Below are 20,716 nucleotides of genomic sequence, written 5' to 3'. Positions count from 1 at the left end.
GCACACTACGTAGCTGAGTACACAATTACCTCTTTCTATGGAGAATCAGTCCCCATGGCTTTGTCCTTAAAGATACATTGAACCATTTTTGTACAAGAACAAAGATTAATATCTTAAAATTACAACTGATTTTACATTTAAAAATAAGGGGTGAAATTCTGGCCCCATTGAGATTAGTGGGAGTTTTATAATTGACTTCAGTGAGGCCAGGATTTCACACCGATATATTTAAAATCAGCTATGTCTAAATCTACCTATCAGAGATCTGCACTTCCCTTGCAAGAATTGATGGCGTCACACAGCTAAAACAGACAGTACTGTATAGGAAAATGCTCTTTTTTTTTTTATTTTATTTTTCTGAAAGGTGCTGGTGAGCTCAATTTTTATAGGAAAATTATAGAATCACTGAAGTTTGGTATTGGCAAAAAGAAATAGGGAGAATTTCAGCTTCAGTTTGACAGGTAAAAAATGTACAACTAAACACATAGTTTGTGTATATGTGAGGCTAAAGAGGTGATTGTACATATTTTCCATGTACACGCTATACCCATACCTTGTGCAGATATTTACACCAATACAGATTGTGTATGAAGTAGACATAATCAGAATTACAGTCTTACACACTCATTTTACATTGGTGTAAAAAACTACACAACATGCAGCACAATAGTGGGTCAGGCCCCATAAACGTACTTTGAAGCTCTACAGTTTTGTTGGTTTGTCACTTTGGGCCTGATCCTACAGTATTTACAGGACAGCAGGATTGGACTTTTCTTCCCCTCTACAGGCTTGTGTACAAACAAACCTTTCATCATTTGAGTTATACTGGGGTACTTCAAGCAGTACAACCCCCCCTAGTGTGGAGTCAATTACATTGTCATAAAAGTACTTTATATCAAAAGAGTTTATTTCTTTACAGGAAGGAGTGTTTCAACATTAGGACTTTCACCAGCGTAATTATTTCAGTTTAAAAAAAAAAAATCACATCCTAACCGACATAGTACAGGCAGTTGATGTGAATATAGAAGTAAAATTAAAAAAAATGTGATTTTTATGAGAGATTAATTCATATTAAAGGAGCAAGTAAGTTGCCAATGTTGGTTGGATGCATTCCTGGAAGTTTCATCACATGACAATCTTTAATTAATATAGTAATCATTAATTCCTGGGGACTCCAGGACAATCCTGGAAGGTTGGTAACCCCAGAAGTAAGATGCAGTTAATTCAAAATCAGTCTCAAAAGGTAAGTGTACACAGCAAAAAAAACAAAAAACAAAAAACAAAACAACCTGTGGCAGTGAGTCTCAGAGCCTAGGTCAACTGACCAGGCCTTGTGGGACTGGCGCTGAGGGGCTACAAATAGCAATGTAAACGTTTGGGCTCAGGCTAGAGCCCAGGCAGTCTATGAGGCCCTCCATCCTTGCCGAGGTTCAAAGACTGGGCTCTAGCTCAAGCCCAAACATCTACATTGCTACTTTTAGCCCTACACCGGGAGCCCTGAGAGACTAACTCAGTTGATCTGAGCTCTTAGACTCACTGCTATGAGTCTTTTTTTGCTGCATAGACTTATCCAGAAAGACTCTATTCAAGGTATTACTTCACTGCAATGTTAGCCCAAGGCTAGTGGGATTCAAGTCAGCTGACCATGGGTTTTGTAAGCCCAGGGCTTGAGCATCCACACTTACAGGTGATCCTAGGTTTATTATTTCTGGATTCAGGTCCCAAACCCAGGCTCCAGCATCCACACTACAGGATGCAGACCCAAGTCAAACCACCGTATCCCAGCCTTCCTAGCACTGTCCCCAGCTGTGGCCACTTAAGAACCTTGGTCTGTGGTGCAGCATAGGATAAACTTGACTGTCCATCCCACATGTTACAGCCCACTAACATATCCTACCAAACCACATTTTGAGTCTGCGTGCTCCCAGCAACCAGGACTAGCAAGATGGAGTCACCATTCCAAGAGCTTGTCTTGCTTGGGCTTTCACTTCTGTTTCATAAAATGGGCAGAGGATCCATGAAAAGCTGGTGGACATACTGGCAGCCTTTTCTGACCTACTGAAGGCACCTGATGGAAGAGGAGGAAGATACAGATATGGAAGACTTGAACTGGCTGATGCTGCTCATGACCCTCAGTATAGCCACTGATGCCCCCTACATAGATCAGTGCTTCTGGTGAAAGGTCACAAGCACAGATGGGTGGGAACATATCATACAAAACTGGGATGACCAGCAGTGGGTCCAGAACTTTTGCATGAAGACAGCTACATTTCTGGAGCTTTGTAAGTAGCTTCCCCAATCCTCCAGCATCAAGATACATGAATGAAGATGGCCATACTAATTCAGAAGTGGGTTGCTATAACCCTCTAGAAGCTGGCTACCCCAGGCTGCTACCAGTCTGTTGCTAACCTGTTTGGTATTGAAAAGCCAATTGTAGTGGTGGAGGTTTCTGAGGCAATCAGGCATATGATGGTGGGCATAAACAATAGTCCTGAACCAATTCCTAGTTTTGAGAAAATGGGATTTCCAACTGTGCTGGGGCCATTGATGGGACTCATGTGCCCATAATTTGCCCTCCTCAAGGAGCATGAAAACATAAACTTCAAAGGGTACTACTCCATTGTTATGAAGGCCCTTGTGGATCACAGAGGGCAATTTATGGATGCCAATGTGGGCTGCACTGGAAAAGTTCATTATGCCAAGGTTTTCTGCCAATCAGGAGTCTACATTCATAGACAGGGACGCTATTCCCACCGCACAACATTGTTCATAAATGTAGTTACTGTTCCCCCTGCTATTCAGGGAAGGATCCCCATATATCCCATTTTGGTGTAGCTTATGAAACCATACTATGATATGAGAGGGCTTGGCAAAAGAAGGTTTAATCACACACAAAGCAGGTACAGAATGGTGGTTGAATTTGCATTTGGCAGACTAAAATTTTGCTGGGTTGTCTACAGACCCATTGGATTCCAATGTCATCAATGCTGTCCACATTATTGTGACTTACTGCACTCTAAACAATCTTTGTGAAGGCAAAGGTGATCCATTTTCCCTTAACGGACTTATGACAGTAATGGATTGCTGAATCTACACACTCAACCAGAAAGTGCACCTATTACAGCTGGAGCAGGATGCATCCGGGCAACAGAAATCAGGTATGCTCTGTGCTCCCATATTATATGCTTGCATAGGTGAACGAAAGAGGGAGAATAGTACTCTTATGAATGTTTTTGTACAATGTTTACAGTAAACGACAGTCACATCATATAGTGAAATAGGCAGGTTGATTGTCATGCATTTATTTACAGATGAGATGACTGCTTATGAATTGGGGAGAGGGCATGTGGCAAAAACTATGTGTTTACCATACACATTGATGTAAATAAATGTATTGAGAAATTGTGTTTAACTTTAGATACAACTTCCCAGTAGTCCATTATCATGTGTTTATTCTTATTATATGAAATACACATTATATGACATGATGCTTTCTTAATTTCTTAAATAAACTTTCTTAATAAAATAAATGCCTTTATTTGTTAACATAGATGTTTTACAAAAAACACAGTACTAAACCATTGCCAGGCAGTCCAGCTGCCATTAGCACACCAAAACACCAGTAATAAACCAGTATCAAAATCATTAATAAAACAAAGTGCATAAACCAAACACTGAACAGTGAAAACAGCAAAACTAGTGTCAACAAATACATTCCCTAATGTTGTATATCCATTGGTTCCCCATTTTTCCCTTTCTTGCACATTTATTGTACACCACTGTAGGGGACTGGAAGTCTGCAGAGGGTTGAAGCCGGCAGACAGGGCTGAAGCTCGCAGAGGATACATTTGCCCTGTCCAACTGCTGCTAAGTCCTGGTTGCATGGGCCAGTCAACCATGGAATTGTTCAAAGTGTTCCTGGGCTGCACATGGTACTGTGCATGGGACTCAGGATGTAGTACAGGTGCAACAGAAGCCTTTACTCTTGCAGCCATAATCAAAAGCAGCCTCTTGAACATGTCTTTCTGCTGTGCTCTATCTTCCTCCCCCAGCAGATGTTCCTGCTTCAGAAAGTGTGCTGCAAGCCTCCTCTCGCGCACTGCAATTTTGTCCTCTCTCTCTCTCTGCAGCCTGCCTGTGCCTTTCTGCTCGCCATGAATCCTTCTCCCTCTGGTGTTGCACCTGTTTGCTGGCCCTGTCCAGAATGTCCAATATAAATTCCTCATGGAAATGATTCCATTTGAACCGGCCCATGACAGTTCTGAATTCCCAGGACCTGCTGGAGTATGGCCACGCTGCTGAGGGGGAAGGCCCTGCAGAGATTGAAGGTCCTAAAAGCAGGCATCAAACAGTGCATTATTGTCTTAGTACTTCAAAACAGGTTCAGTGCATCCACAAAGAAAAGTGCCTTGTAGAATCTCAAGGCCAAAAAAATTATACATTATAAAACTGAGATTCAGCCTATTGTGAGGGGAAAATGTGAGTTCTCAAAAGCTCCATGAACACAACTGTGTTTAATCCAAGTGAAAAATCCCAGTGCACAAACAATGGTAAATTACAATTTACAAATGCTTCTTCTTTAAAAATTGTACACCACATTTGACATTTGGGCAAGATGGGGCATGGCTTCTCTATCCTTTCAGAAATTCTATATTCTGGAGGACATAATTCTAGAGGTTCCTGAATGGCAAAGGGACTTGTTATTCCAAGCTGCTGGTAGCAAGCCAGTCGTGTATGCCACAGAGATTTTCAAACTCATGATGACTGCGCACCACATATACGAGTGGAGTTGGCTAGTGACCTACAGAGGTGAACCAGGAAAAAGAGCTCTTCACCAAAATTTGCCTACGTATCTGAAGGTCTTACTACCAAAGATTTGCAGCTATCAGCACTCATGGTTGGGTCAAAATTCATGGGGAAATCAAAAGGATGCTATGTTAGCATCCACATGGATTACTGCCTCCCTATGGCTTCTGATGAAGCCTGCTGTGCATGCATCTACCCACATGTAAAACACATACGATAATGTGGACCCTCAAAGAACTACACAGCCATCCCATTGCCGACCAGCACATTTCTGGAATATATACAACCCCCTAGCTCAGTGGTCCCCAACCTTTTTCGTCTGACGGGCGTCAGAAGACAAGCCACGAAGGACCGTGACAGTGGATGAGTATCTGCCGAAATGCCGCCGACAAGCGGCAACATCAATAAGCATCACCGCCGACAAGCATCATCATCCAGAGGTGTCGCCACCGAAATGCTGGTGGCATTTCGGCGGCGACGCCTCTGGATGCTGCTGCTTGTTGGTGGCATTTTGGCGGATGCTCGTCTGCCGGCCAGTATGCAGGCGCACTTAGACACCCCGGTGGGCACCATGGCGCCCATGGGCACTGTGTTGGGGACCCCTGCCCTAGCTGTACTTTGGACATTGCTTTTGTCACCTATGAACTACATTTAGCCTTCCCACCACCCCTCTGGACAGTTTGGTGTTTACAGGCGGCTCCTTACGCTGTGGCGTGGCCAGGGTAGATAGAAATCAATTAATTTTTTTTAATAAATAAAATTGGATTTTAATTTAAATCTGATTTTTTTGATAAAATGCTTTTTGGAGAAAAAACCTATATAGAGAGATCGTTTTAATTAAGATACATTATAGCTTAATGATATCTCCTCACGGAACAGGGATTATAAATTCTAATTCTATAGTATGAGACAATATATTCACGGAATGTTTAAGAAAATCTTTGTAAATGAGTTCTAATAGTTCAAGGATTAGAGACCCAAATCTTACGGGGTTCCAGGGGCTTCTGTATAGATTATTTAGGTTAGTCTTTCTATCTACCCATTGGGACTCAATCTAGAAGATACCATCAGAGATGCTTAGTTTTGCAGTTCCCAAACTGTGGATTTGCGTCTCCAGAGATAACATGCTCGTTAACAGCAAAAATGTTTTTAAATAAATAAATAAATAGAGGTGAGAAATAACAGACCTCAACCCTATTATCCCTCTGCAAATCTGTGTACACAAAGTCCATCTCTTACCTCTCTCTAAAAGTGTAAAGTTTCAAAAAGTTCAATGAATAGAAGATTGTTGGAGGCGGAATAGATCTGGACAAGAAGAAATCTGGAGATAAATGTGAGAAGGGAGGGACAGGCAATAGAAACAAAAATGAAACTGTTTGAGCAACATATTCCAGAAGTCTTGAGGTCTTTCTGAGTGTAGGCTTCATTGATTTGAAATCTATGATAGCATTCTCACTAGAAGGGAATACCTGTAATGCCAGCAGGCTGTAAAAGAGACTCAGTTTGGGAATAAAAACCATTCAAGGAATATATGTTTGCTGATGATGTTTTAAAGAAAGTCACATCTGTGAACTGGAAGTCACTTAAGCACTTGGATTCAGAGAAAGCTGAAGGGATAATCTCACTTTTCACAGCAGTAGCTTCTTCTGCCAGTGTAGAAAGAATATTTTCTTCCTTTGGACTAATTCATTCCAAATTGAGAAATCATTTGGGACATGAAAAAGCAGGAAAGCTTGTTTTTCTTTTCCAGATATTGAACAGGAAAATGAAGGTGAAGACGACTGAGTTAGCTGCAGAAGCCAATATTTTACGTTTCTCATGTTGGCCTGGCTGACATAGTTGATTTAATTTTTGTTTTTTTAAATATTTAATTTAACTCTTTTAGTTAAAAACAATTTTAACAAAAACAAACCTAATTTTTAAAAACTTGAATGTTCAACTAAATTAAAAAATTCATATGCATGTTTTGTTAAAATATTATATGTTTGCTAGTGATGAAAAAAATCCAGAATACATAACGTTGTTGTTTTAATTAAATAAAACAAATTAAATGTCTGTCTGCTGATTTTCTCCTCCTAATACAGCATGGCAAGGAAATTCTCCAAATATTAATAATTAACCTGTTGAACTGGTGATAGTTCACTTCCCAATGACTTCATAAATATCTGATTCAATTACCTTTGGTAAATGAAATAACCAAACAATCATTCATTTTCTGATATAGCTGTAAAACTAATCTGAAAAGTTTTCAAAATAAATCACTTTAAAAATGTATAGTGTGGACCTTCTAAAAATGAAACCTACATCTATCTCTGAGTTGTGAAGAATATGTATTAATGTTATAACAACCAACAAGAATGCATTTTTATGTAGAAATCCATGATTAAATCGGGTCTTCCAGTCTAGTGATTTAAATCATGATATAAACCAAATCCACCCTGGGTATGGCCAATTTGTATGCCATGCCGTATTAAAAGGGAGGGTTCTTACTTTAAATACCCTGGCACATCTCTGTAATAATGTGAGAGTTTCTAGTAAAAAATTAAGTTTAAAGGCTTGTTTCACTGTTGTTTGAGCTTCTCAGTCTCCACTTTGAATTCCACATGGTGAGGGAGGGGGTAATGCCAAGGCACTGGCGTGCAATCTGCCATTAACAGATACACATTGCTGACAGCAGCTTGTAAGAAATTTTACATTGGGGCATTGAAAATCCCTCCCATCCCTATATTAACAATAATAAACATGGAGCCAGACATTTACCAGGTTCAGGGGCTGCTTTTGCCTCTTGCATTGCTGCTGCCAGTTTCACAGCAGGCTGTTCCTGCAGAGATGAGCACCAAAAAGCTCCTCCAAACAGGGCCCCAGGATATGCTGCAACTGCTCTGGCAGCAAAGCCTACTCAGGGACCAATGTGAACACAAGAGTCACTTCGGAAGCCTGATCCAGTGCCTGTTGGCTCCCCTCCAGTCCTATACTAGATTCTGGGGTCAGAATCCTAGCTGACAAGGCTACCGTTAACCTCTGTTGGCTCAGTGCTCAGCGTAGTGCCCAGTCAACATCCTTCTAAAAGAGGCAGGTGTGATTCTCATCTCTGGCTTTCACGCAGCTGGTCTTGAGCCACTTAATCCACTCCCAGCACTGCTCACTGCTCCAGTCAATCCCCAGTGCTGCCAGTTTCTTTGCTATTTCCTGGTTTGCATGATCATTCCTGGAACTCTTACTAAAGTCAACCGTTTTGCGCGCCTCACACCAGAGATTAACCAAAATCTGGCTGTGATCCCTTGACCAGGTACTTAGCAAACGACTTCTTCTCGTCAGTGGCCACTGCAAACACAGGAGACTGTTCAGACTGCTTGGAGCGCAGCAGTTAGAATAAAATGGAAGGGTTAAACACTGAGGAGCTGTACTTGAACCAGGTGGTTGCTTCTGTTTTCTAGGAGTCAGTTGGACAGTCTTGAGCTAGAGAGGACAAGGAACAGCATCTCATGGGATTGTGGAATAGCTTTGGTGGACTCTCAGGACCCAAGTCTGGGGATCAGGGCCTGAGCTGCCTCTGCACTGCAAAACGATGGTCTTTGGACCCAAGTCCCTGTGGGAGACGGGCTCAAACCTGCCCCTGCCCTTCATCCTGGGACCCAGAGGGCTAACTGGCCTGAGTCAAACAGAATTGTGTGTAAATGGAAGGGAGGGTGGAGTTTGGGTTTGAGCCTGAGCCTGAGTCTGGTCTTACATTGCAGTGTAGACATACCCTTACACAACTTCCCCAAACAGGATGTGTTGAGTGATAATATAATCAACCAGAGACAAGACAGGAGCATTACATTATTAGAACAAACTATTATCAGCTGATCAGTGATGCTGAAAGCAGGTCCATGGTTATCTAGCAATTTCTGAGAGCTGAATAACCCCTTCAGGGCATTGCAAAGCCATACAAGACAGCTTCAGAAGTAAGAGATTTTCAGGATACAAGATGCTAAAAAGAATACTAATTTAAAGAAGATGCAATAGATCATTTTGTCATCATTTCAATAAAAGCAGTAAGCTTCTTTCTTCCCCAAGAATTTTAAATTTAAACTCAAACAACTTATAAAGAAAAGTTGCTTTGAAAAATAAATTTTTCAAAAGTACAGTGAACATTTTAAAAATAATATTATGATATGCAAACTATATGGGAATTGCTTCACTGACATGCAGCTTCTTCTTGGGTGAGACAGCATGATACAAAACAGTTTAGAACAAAGTGTGAAATACACTAGATCCAGTTGAAACTGCAGGGGGAAATTCGGACAGTCAGAACACGATTTCCTAGGTTACAATTTAGCTGGATACCAAGGGTGAAACCTGGTCCCACTGAAGTTAATGGCAAAACTCCCATTAATTTCAACAGGGCCAGGATTTTACCCCAAGCTACTTGTGAAAAGTGCACAGGAACTTTAATGACTTCTTGTGGACAGGACTTGATTTTATAACTCACCTGTGAAGCGCCACTTCCAGAAACACAATGCACCCTAACATGTTACTGGGATATTGGTTCAGCAGCGCTGACTTAGAATCCTACTCCATCCCCACCTCTAAGTATGGCTACTCCTAAGTGTTCCCTTTCAAATAATGACCAGCCTCAACCTACGATTGGTTTAATGTGACATCATCATTGCTTCAGGGTTGTGTGGTTGCCTGCAGTAATTTACTTAGAGATGTAGTTTTTAATTTACCTTAATCTCTCATTTGGCATGAGGGGGCTTGGTTAATTTCAGACATCTGAGGGATTTTTTATTAAACAAGTTAGAATGCATGTTAACACATACCAGGTGAAATTCCTTCCAAGAGGACCAGAATCAGAAAACGTAGGACAGCAAAGTTGCTATATAATAATTCCTAGATTTTAAGTGAGATTTTGGAAGAAACAAGGAGAATGGGAAGCAAAGAGAACAGATGGTCAGAAAGGGAATGGGTAAGACTTTAAGTAATTTTGGACAATTTTAAAGGAAAATGTATTAAAACCTACTCTGGAACTTGGAGACTTCAGATGACAAGTGAAAATGAGTCTGAGGTCTCAGCAAACATTGGTCCACATATCAAATTTTTCAAGGCCACCTGATTTGATGCAGACAAACTTGTGTGAGAAACTTGCGTAGCACCTAATTACACTATTCCTTGAATCAAGCCAGTACTACTGATTGCTCATTTCATATACACTAGCCTTCACAAACAGAAAACAGGCTAATAAGGAGGTGCAAGACAGAATAATACATTCATCACACAGTACAGTGTTCTGCATTAAAAAGATATGTGCTTTAAAACCACTGAATTAGTTTATTTTTTAAAACCTGAACTCTCAAACTTGCAGGCAGAAGTCAGTTAATTCGTTGGATAAAACCGCTAGCATTCAGAAGGGATACAGGGGGGGAAATGTCTTTAATATTTACTGTTTCCCAAATTGGATGGTACAAGTTACAAACTATAATCAAGCATAAAAACATCTGAGGACAGTGGGTAAAAGGCTGATAACTGGGAGAAACATACCCAGAAATAGAAGTCTGTGTGGTCCAGTGAACTGCACAAATGAACAGTGAAATAGCAAATGTGCAACTTTATGCTAGCCACTAAAACATCTCTGTGTCTCAGTCTCTTCTTCTGTACAATGGGATGTTACTCAACTACCGAGAAGAGGCATCATAAGGATTAATATATATGTTTATAACCCTTCAAACAGTGGGTGAATAATGAAAGTGCTATTTATTATTTATTACAGAATGTGATGAGCATTTACATCAGCTCAAGATATGAGAGAAGATGAGGTTTTAAAACAATATTCACTGAGAACACGTAAAACAGGTAGATTGGTCAACCTGTAATCTGGCCTGGTAGGAAAAAAGGAACAAATGAATACACAGATAGGCCTGTTTTTGTCAACTCTTTGGAGACCTATATCTATGGCTTCTATTGCCAAGAAATGCATAGTTAGAGACGAAGAGCATTTCTATAGCTTTCCCCTGTATCTTTTATGTCTAAATTTATATGAAACAAAATCTAACATTGCCACAACACAGGTATGTTTACAGTATTCTGAGTATTGCTTTCTTTTGTAAATAATTAGTACTATTAAAAATATTAAAGATATTCCTGGATTTAAGTAAATGTGATTCAATGAAGGCTTGACTGCACTCCATTCTCAGTAAGAGAAACAGTCTCATAGCCTAGCAAATGCTTTTATTTCAATCAAGAGACACAATGTGCAACCAGCACGTATTAAAAGTTAGCTCTCCACAAAATTTGAATTTAGGAAATATTTACTTGTGACATAACCATCATCTGAAGCTTGTTACTGTCCCAGATATGCAGATGTGTATCACCCCATATCCTCTTTAAAAAATTGTTCTACAGGTACAGCAGCAAATTTTACAGGACCAAACAGCACCATATGTTCATGTATATTAAGGCAAAAATCAAGCACCCAGTTGCCAATCAAAACTCTACTAGTTTCACATAAGCTTATCAGGAGGTTCAAGTGATGAGGAAAGCAAGCTGTGCATTATGCTCCTTTCCCACAGCATCACATAGCTGTTGCAATCTCTGTGCAACTACTATAGGTTCTCCAAATAGTATGCTGCAAAAAGAGGGAGAGAGCGAGCTCAGGGGAGCAGTTGTAGAACAGCAGCTGTATGCAGCACAGTCACATTTAAAACTGAGGCAATTAACACAGCTAAATGCCATGTAAGCAAAGTTGCTCTGAACATCATTAACTTTAGTAGCACACTCTATGATCTGTCAATAGGGACAAGGGTCGCATGAATACAGACAGGTGGAGTGAGCTAAATGCTGCATGGCCTAGGAGAGAGACATACTATCAGTGCAGAGGGGGAAGTCATGCCACCTACAAAGAGGAAAACTGGCAGATAGAAATCAGTGACTTTCCAGAGTCTTCCAGCCTATGCATGTTTTTTTGACATGTCGGCCATTCTGTGTTACAACAAGCCCTATCCTGGGTGAATATAACAGAGCTCTGTGAGACCAGAAAATGAAAATCTTTCCTTGAAAGGTTTTACCTTGCTTCTTTGTGAAGAAAGGGAAGAATGTGGCCACAGATTTAGAAAGGAATATCCTACTTATCTTCAGTCTAAGGCTGATCATAACTATGCACACAATTGAAATGGAGATTCAAAACTCAAATAATAGTTGTTCCTACAGAAGTGTGGCTCGTGGTCCCACAGTTAAGGTTGAGTTGAGTTTTGCACGTAAAGCAAGGATTCATCCACTTTGTCTTGGAGTACTGAATTTTTTTTTTGGAGAATTTACGAGTACATTAGTTAGCTAATGGGTTAATACGCTTTAAAAATGGGTCCTTTAAGTAATTTAGCATCAAGCATCAAGACTGTTTGATCTGAATGATCTTAAGGGAATAATGCAGATGCTTCTAGCTTCCCTTTATAGTTAAAACTCACTGAAATATTTTGCAGATGTACTTTTGAAGCAGTTTTTTGTAGAGTTAATAGTAATTTTTCCCTGTTATTGTTCATTGCAGAAAGTTTCTTCTTCAGCAGGGGCTGACAAACATTATAATACAGAGAATTCCACATAGCACTACCTCCTTTCAAAAAAGGTTGCCATATTCCATGAGGACCTTCCATCTTATCCCATGACAGCTTGCTTTGCTTAATGAGGGACCTTGTCAAAGGCTTTCTGGAAATCTAAGTACACTATATCCACTAGATCACCCTCGTCCACATGTTGGTTGACCCCCTCAAAGAATTCTAGTAGATTAGCGAGGCAGGATTTCCCTTTACAAAAACCATGTTGATTCTTCCCCAACAAAACATTCATCTATGTGTCTGATAATTCTGTTCTTTACTATAGTTTCACACAGTTTGCCCGGTACTGAAGTTAGGCCTGTAATTGCTGGGATCACCTCTGGAGCCTTTTTTTTAAATTGGTATCATGTTAACTATCCTCCAATCAACTGGTACAGAAGCAGATTTAAATTATAGTAGTAGTTCTGCTATTTCACGTTTGAGTTCCTTCAGAACTCTTGGGTGAATGCCATCTGGTTCTGGTGATTTATTACTGTTTATCATTTTAGTGAAGTCAGTACAAACTAAAATTTCATACAGATGACTTGTTTATATTGTTCTATGTACTATACACTGAAATGTAAGTACAATATTTATATTCCAATTGATTTATTTTATAATTATATGGTAAAAGCAAGAAAATAAGCAATTTTTCAGTAATAGTGTACTGTGACACTTTTATACTTTTAAGTCTGATTTTGTAAGCAAGTCGTTTTTAAGTAAGGTGAAACTTGGGGCACACAAGACAAATCAGATTCCTGAAAGGGGTACAGTAATCTGGAAAGGTTGAGAGCCACTGAACTAAAGCACAGAAAGTTTAAGTAACGTCACAAAGCAAAACAGTGGCCAAACTGGGAGAAGTCCTTAAGTCTCCTAACTCCCAGTCCAGTGCCGACTTGGATTAGGCTGATTCCCAGTATGAATTTATGTAGCAAATATGTGTTACATACTACTTCTACTCCTGCAGTCCTTCTATACACAGAATTTATTGATAGTAGTAGCTTCTGCCATTGAAAAACTACAGGATTGGAAAGAGATTGGTCATGCTAGTAGCCAAAGATTTCAGACTCTTCAGTTTAAAAGGTTAATATAAAAATTTGCTGCCACGTGTTTAACTCCCACAAAACTTAAATTGCTCTTATTATAGTCACAACCTCTGATCCTAACCATCAGCTCTGCACTGCTCCTAGTCAATTTCACAGTAGAAAGTGACAGTCAGTTTAATAGAACTTGGTGTGAAAAATGGGGCTCCATGCCTGCACGTCATTTGACAAAAATACATCCTAGAATGTTTCAGCAACTAAAAGGACAGCAAAAACTTTACACTACATATGTTGTATCAGCATTTTGTTAAAGGTGAAAAGGAACTACCAAAATCCATTACTTTAGTATGTACTTGATTTCCCACTCACAAGGTTAAGAGGAGCATTTACACCACTAAAAATACCACAATTTTCAAACTTGGGTGCCTAATGTTAGGATTCTAAATATATATTTTAGATATCTAAATAGAACGAGCCCAATTTTTAAAGATGCAGATCCCTGCAACTCCCAATGAATTCAATGGCAGCTGAAATTCTCAACACTTCTGAAAACCAGACTACTTCTATTTGGATATCTAAAATACGTATTTAGAAGCCTATTTTTAGGCAATCAGGTATGAAAATTTTAAAGTTCAGCATTTCTTTTTAGCTCTCTTCTCCACTGATGTCATGCCACAGGGCAGCAATGCTATGTGTTACACCACAAAATTCATCCTTTAATGATGTCATCATTAACAGCAGGCTCTGCTTTAGCACACTGGTGGCTCATGTGCGCTCATATTAGATCCTTTTTTGTTGATTTGTTTAATATGGCATATCTTAGAAAGTGTTCTATATATCATCATAGAAACTTTGAAAAAATGTACATGGAAAACCAAATTTATATACAAGAGCCCCTATGAACTGGCTACCTGATAAAACAGGCTATTTCAATAGCTGTGATGTCACAGAAAGAAGCAGCTGAGTTATGTTTCATGCTTTTATTCTATTTTGTAAATATATCGAAAGATCAGGTAAACACAAAAATAAATATAGGCCCTCATCTCTTGCTGGAGCCAGCTAGCGTGACCCTGGTGGACTCCAAAAGGAATTTGAAAAGCTGACTTTAGTTTCTGTGCTAAATGTTTCCATAGTCTAATGAGGAAGTATATTATTTTGTCATTAGGTCACCTTTAAGATATACCACAGCACCGCTCTTCGGCGGCAGGTCTACCACTGCTGCTTCATTGTTTCTTCGGCAGCAGGTCCTTCCCTCCGAGAGGGACTAAGGGACCTGCTGCCAAACTGCTGCCAAAGAGCCGAATGTGCCGCCCCTTTCCATTGCCTGCCCCAAGCACCTGCTTGCTGCGCTGGTGCCTGGAGCCGGCCCTGCTCATTTCACTCAAGCCATCAGACAATCATATACTGACATAAACTGGATTAGAACCATTGGCAGGTTTGCCTTATTTCACTCCCAGAAAACACCTGCTTGTTAGTGAGATATTTTAAGTAAGTATTTCTACTAACTACAAATAGCCTAAACTTTTCACATTAGCTGAATTGGCCAATAAAACTAGTTTTGAAAAGGCAGTCCTGTAATGCTTACCTGCTTTAAACAGGTAAGACAGGGCACAGAAGTCCATCAAGATTTGTGTGATGTTTGAAGTCTAATGGTGAAAAAGGAGCACTCCCTCTAAAATAAAACTTCAAACATATTCCTTGCTCTTTAAAGGGGGACACAACTGGAGAGTAACTAGTTTCAAATAATTAAATGATCTGATCTAGCCTCCTGATAATGGATTGTCAGGATTTTTTGAACTGTTTTTCTTTAAATGTGTACAGGTTTTTCTGCTCAGCTGCTGATTTCTGAAGGATATTTTGGTTATACTCAAGACCAGCATAATGCATGTTAGGATTACCCCTCTCCTTGTCTCCTATGTGCACACATCTCCCTGCTAGCTCATTCATTTTCAGTACTGCTGCTGCTGTAAGAACACACATGCTTGCAGAGCCTGGGAAAAGTACACCAATGAGTTTTCTGCTGTTATCTGCTGGGGGAGACAGTAGATATGGGCTCCTTACTGAATAAGACCAGAAATGAAACTATCAATAAAACAGTGAAAGGCGTAAAGCAAAACAAACTGCAAAACTTGAAGAGAAAAACCCTCATTTCCCCCCCATTACTACTTGTACAGTGGTAAGCTGGAGCCGGTTCACACCGGTTTGCACAAACCGGTTGTTAAATTTTGAAGCGGTTTTAGAACTGCTTGTTAACTGGCTTCCCTGTGAGGCAAGCTTTGATGGGCTCTGGCTGGGAAATGTGTAATTCCTCCTCCTGGCCCCCGGCGGGCGCTGGGCTGAGGCAGCCATGTGGGCTGCCTCCTGGAGCTGTTGCTGCTGCTGCTCCTTGGACCTCTGGCCCTGGGGCTCCTGCTGCTACCAGGCGGGTCCCCAGCTGCTCTGCTGGGCCTGGCCTGCGTCCTGCTGCTCGGGCCGCTGTCCCCATGTGAGTACCCACCACGCTGCCCACAGCCAGCCCCCGCAGCCACCCCTGCCGCACCCCCTTCCCACAGCCACCTCCTGCTGCGCCCCCCCGCCACACCCCCTGCCCACAGCCACTCCTGCCCACAACCAGCCCCTGCTGCATCCCCTTCCCCACAGCCACCCCTGCCCACAACCAGCCCCTGCTGCACCACCTGCCTGCAGCCAGTCCCTGCCCGCAGCCAGCCCCTGCCCACTCGTGTCGCACACCTGTGCCTCCAGCTAGCCCTGCCCCACGCCCGTCTGCAGCCAGCCCCACGTCCACTGGTGCCCTGCAGTTCCCAAGGCAGTAACTCTGCACACCTGCTTCAATGAAGGGGGCAAGGAGCAGCTGGGACCCACACATGTGCACACCCTATGGTGACCAGACAGCAAGTGTGAAAAATTGGGACGGGGGTGCGGCGTAATAGGAGTCTATATAAGAAAAAGACCCCAAAATCGAGACTGTCCCTATAAAATCAGGACATCTGGTCACCCTAGCACAGCCCCAAGGAGTGACGGGGACCCACACATGTGAAATGGAGCTCATTTCTAGTTCAGGCCCATCTTTTTAAAAAAGAACTTTAGGTACGGTTAACATTCATCTGTATTTTCTTGGAGATGTCAGGCTTTTTGCTTCTTTAATCACCGTCCGGGTTGAATTTTTAAAATTTAAAAATTCCTCCCGGGAAAATACAGACGTATGGTAACCCTATTGGTACAACCCTTAAATCAGAACTTTGTATAGGGACCAGTTGTTAAGATTTTAGCAGCTCATCACTGTACTTGTAACAATAATAAATATAAAAATTTCACATGGAAGTGAGATGTTCACATTGATAGCATCCCTTTAATTACATTTTGTAAAAGTAAGCCTATGACAAACTATAAATTTAAGTAGCTCAAAAACATAATAAATAAAGTAGCTGATTCACTAACATTTTTCAATCCCCTTCTGTACATACGTAATCACATTTTAATAACAGCTTTTAATATTTAAATGCAAATATCTTCACAGTGACAGCTCTAATACACTAATTGATATGAGAAGGTAAATTGTGCCAAAGGAGCTATTTTGATCTACCAATTGCATATTTTAAAATTTTTAAAATATATATTCTTAGAGTTGACTAGTAAAAATTAAAGTGTAAGAACTACATTACAAATCTGAGTTAGGCTGTCTTGAAACAAAGACAGGAAATGTATAGATTCAGGGATTTTTAAGGCCAGAAGGGATCATCATGATCACCTACTTTGATGACTTAAGTAAGCCAGACAATGGAATTTCACTCAGTAATTCCAGCATCAAATGGGCATCTTGTGATTGAGCTACAGTTCAACATCCAATTCCAAAAGACATCCGTCCAGAAAAATGTACAATTCAGAGTTAAAGTTTTATCTTTAAAATGGCACTGTCTTAACTCACCTGTTGTAAACAAGTATAATATGTAAGCCTCAAAGTGGAGTAAGATGACATGTTCACAGCACAACAGGATGACTTAAAGGGACATTATGAGGGGGTTATTTTCCTCCATAAATATTCCCATGTTTACTATAGTCAATTAAAAATAATTAACTAAATCAGTGACTAATATTATTTATTAAATCATTATACTGTTTTGATATTTTGTTTCTATTCTGCAATCTCTACAAAATGATCAAAGTAAAACTTTAAGTGGAATTTTTATAAAAACCTCCATAATAATCTGTTTGGTTTTACAGTTATTTACATCAGAAATTATGAATCATGGAACAGTGGTAGAAGAAGATATTCTTGTGAAATAAATTAATTTTGAGTTATATTGAAGTTAGCTGTGTCCATATTTTACTAATATCTCTCACTTTAGTTCTTAAATCCATACATTGGCTGTGCCATGTCAAGAGTCTTAAGTTCTAGATAGATGAGCTGCTTGAGAACAGTTATTTGCCATTCTTTGTTTTATCTGCAGATTTTGTAATCTAAACTAACATGTTAAATTACTGTCCTGTGTTTGCAATGTACAGAGAAGCATTTACAGCATAAAAGTTTTCAGAGTAATCATAAGTATATACCAACAATTGCTAGCATGATCACTGGAAACTGCACTTTACCAAAGCTGTGTCCAAATCCATTGTGGTCACAAACTGTTAAATATTTATATGAGAGAGAAAAGACACTCCTATCCTGAAACCAACACAGCTGCATCAACACTGCAAACAAGTATTTATGTGGTGAACCGAAGTGTGTAAGAGGCAAAACACGGCTCTATTTGTTTTAATTATGAGAGCTACATGATTTTAAGAAGCTTTGGGATCTCCGCATGTTAGGATATAAAAGGTTATATTACTTTAATAAATCTAGCAATTTTGCAAAAAACGCAACATTGCTACATTTATTAAAGTAATATAACCTTTTATATCCTAACATGCGGAGATCCCAAAGCTTCTTAAAATCATGTAGCTCTCATAATTAAAAACATTGTTGGATAACAAAAAGGTTGAAACTTTTACTGCAAAGTGCACTGAAACCAGTTTTTACATTTATTTTTACTGCTACTGCTGGTGGAGTTACCTGCTGTATGTTTAAAGAAAAGATATTGGGTTAAAAACTTTTTTAAAAAACAAGAACAGACATTACTAATACTACAATCACCACCTTAGAATATTAAAGCAAATATTTTATGGCTTACTTTGCACTATTTATGCTCTCTTTCTATTGGAATTATTTGAGATACACAAATTAATTTCAAACTCTATCTTGGCCCCTGGTCTTAAGTTTTGTAAAGGCTGATTTTTACAAAACCTAATTTCAAGATCAAATATGACATGACAAATCTTAAAACATTCTACTAAATGTGTGAGGGTTTTTTAATCTACAATTGTAAATGCATAAATTGTTTCCCTCCCTGCAAAAGGAAAACAAATCACTCCCCCACTGAAATGCTTTTTTTTACATTTAAAATTGCAAGTACTAGAGATCTACAATCTAGAAAATGTAGATGTAAAATGAGACAGGAAACTTCACAGCCCACCTTTCTTCTTGACTGGCATTCTTGGTCTTACTTCTGGTACTGGACACAAGTGCTTATTTACTGGTATCAATGATGTCCCACTGGGGATCGCCTTCTGAGCTCAGGAACTAAGTATTTGTTCAAATCACTTAAACAGTTCAGTTAGGAAATACAGCTTCAGTCTTCTTTTTCTAGCAGTACTGACTATTTTCTCCAGTTAAACTTCCAGTGCCTCCCACGGAATAAGAAAAAAAGAAGAAAAAAGAAGAATTTTGAAAGAGTGGTTTTCAATTTTTGTAAAATATTTTTTAATCTATAAAAATACAAGAGAAAATGCTCCTTGGCATGTAAAACCCTATTATAACTCCTCTTCTGGCAGCAAAAGTTTGTCAGTTAAACAACTTTATGTAAGACAGTTAAGGCACAATCCATCTCTAGGCAGCTGTGTTAATATTCCACCTGAACAAGTTCAAAGACATTTGAGTTTCAGGACAAAAATTCCCAAATAATCCAAATAAATTTCTGGGGGAAAACAAAAGCAATCCAAAATAATTGTATGAACTCCTTTCACTGGAACTTGGGTGAATTTGCTAGTTATGTATAGCTGTACTGGATGCATACACAGCAGACTAAAAAGGTTCCTTTTTTCCTCACCGCACAAATGTTTTCAAATCTCACACTCTTACCCAACAGAAGTCACTCCTCAGCCACTTTCATTTTTATTCTCTCCACCCAGCCTTATGGTCTTTAATGTCCCTCTGATCCTCCCATGTATTAAAAGAGAGGATTGAAAAGGAGGAAAGCAATCCCTTGAAATGGAATGATTAAAGTGACAGTGCTGCTCACTGGGCACTTTGGCAGAGCAGATTGCTTTATTCTGGAGCCATTTACTTCATGCCATTTCTTTCCTTGCAAAGCAGCTGCCTTATGAAGGAGGAGCAGAGAGGGCTTGGAGCAGAGCTTCACAAAAGGTTAATTTTCAGAAATGCTGCAGTATCAGTGGAATAAAGAAGCAAGCCATGAAATGAGTCCAGTTTCCCCAAACACAGGCGCGGCTGCTTGGCCTCAGTATAAGCCCTTCTCTCCCCCTTTTCCTGCAGAAAAGAGCTGGATTTCCCCCATTTAGATTGTTAAGAAAAGTATGAAAATGTCATGCAGCTTCCAAATGTTTCCCTGCATGCATGAGGAGCCGTGGTGCATGTTACATAACTCTGCTTTGCATGTATCTTCTGGGAGAGATGGACACTGTGTTTGGAGGCTGTTCTGCTCTGCTCTTTAACGTTCACCATTCAGACCCGGGCCTCTCTCTCTGTTTCCCACTCTACACAGATAGATCTTTTCCCCAGTCCTCTTCGGGGCGGGGGGCTCGTCTGGTCTGTCCCGGGGACGGTCGGTGCAGGGCGGGCTCGTTGGGTTCTGGGCTGCGGTGCAGGGAGGTGAGGGGGGAGCAGGGCAGGTTGAAGGTGGGGAGAGGCTGCGGGGCAGGGGAGGGGCTGAGGATGAGGAAGCTGTGGGGAGGGGAGCAGGGAGCTGGGAGTCGCGGGAGGGGCCCGCGGGCACCGCCTAGTAGGATGCTGAGGCCTGGGGCAGGTGAGCGGCCGCTACCTCCGCCCGTGTCAGCCGGTTACCCCGAGGGCTAAGGGGCGCCCATTGAGGGCACGGCTAGGGGGAGTCTCTGTGTCTCCAGCTGCGGGGTCTCGACTCAGCCCCGTCTCCATGGAGGAGCCGCCGATACCGTCGCCATCCTCCTCCCCTAGCAACGAGAACCGGCCTCAGCACCGATGCCGCCCCTCCATCTCCGTGGCCAATC

The 20,716-nt window shown here is 40.6% G+C and overlaps 1 protein-coding gene across 3 annotated transcripts in view; it reads right to left on the bottom strand.

Annotated features, from left to right (window-relative positions):
• Window positions 1-20,666, bottom strand: part of DLG2 (discs large MAGUK scaffold protein 2) — a 1,579,821-nt gene extending 1,559,155 nt beyond the window's left edge. For all 3 annotated transcript variants that reach the window (XM_050940648.1, XM_050940534.1, XM_050940523.1), the window contains exon 1: window positions 18,928-20,666. In XM_050940648.1, the coding sequence (XP_050796605.1) occupies window positions 18,928-18,946 (19 nt within the window). In that variant the 5' untranslated portion in view covers window positions 18,947-20,666. The remainder of the gene's footprint in view (window positions 1-18,927) is intronic.
• Between the last annotated feature and the right edge of the window lie 50 nt (window positions 20,667-20,716).

Source organism: Gopherus flavomarginatus, chromosome 1 (assembly GCF_025201925.1).
Source record: "Gopherus flavomarginatus isolate rGopFla2 chromosome 1, rGopFla2.mat.asm, whole genome shotgun sequence".
NCBI classification, from domain to species: Eukaryota; Metazoa; Chordata; order Testudines; family Testudinidae; genus Gopherus; species Gopherus flavomarginatus.
This window is presented reverse-complemented; position numbering and strand designations above follow the sequence as displayed.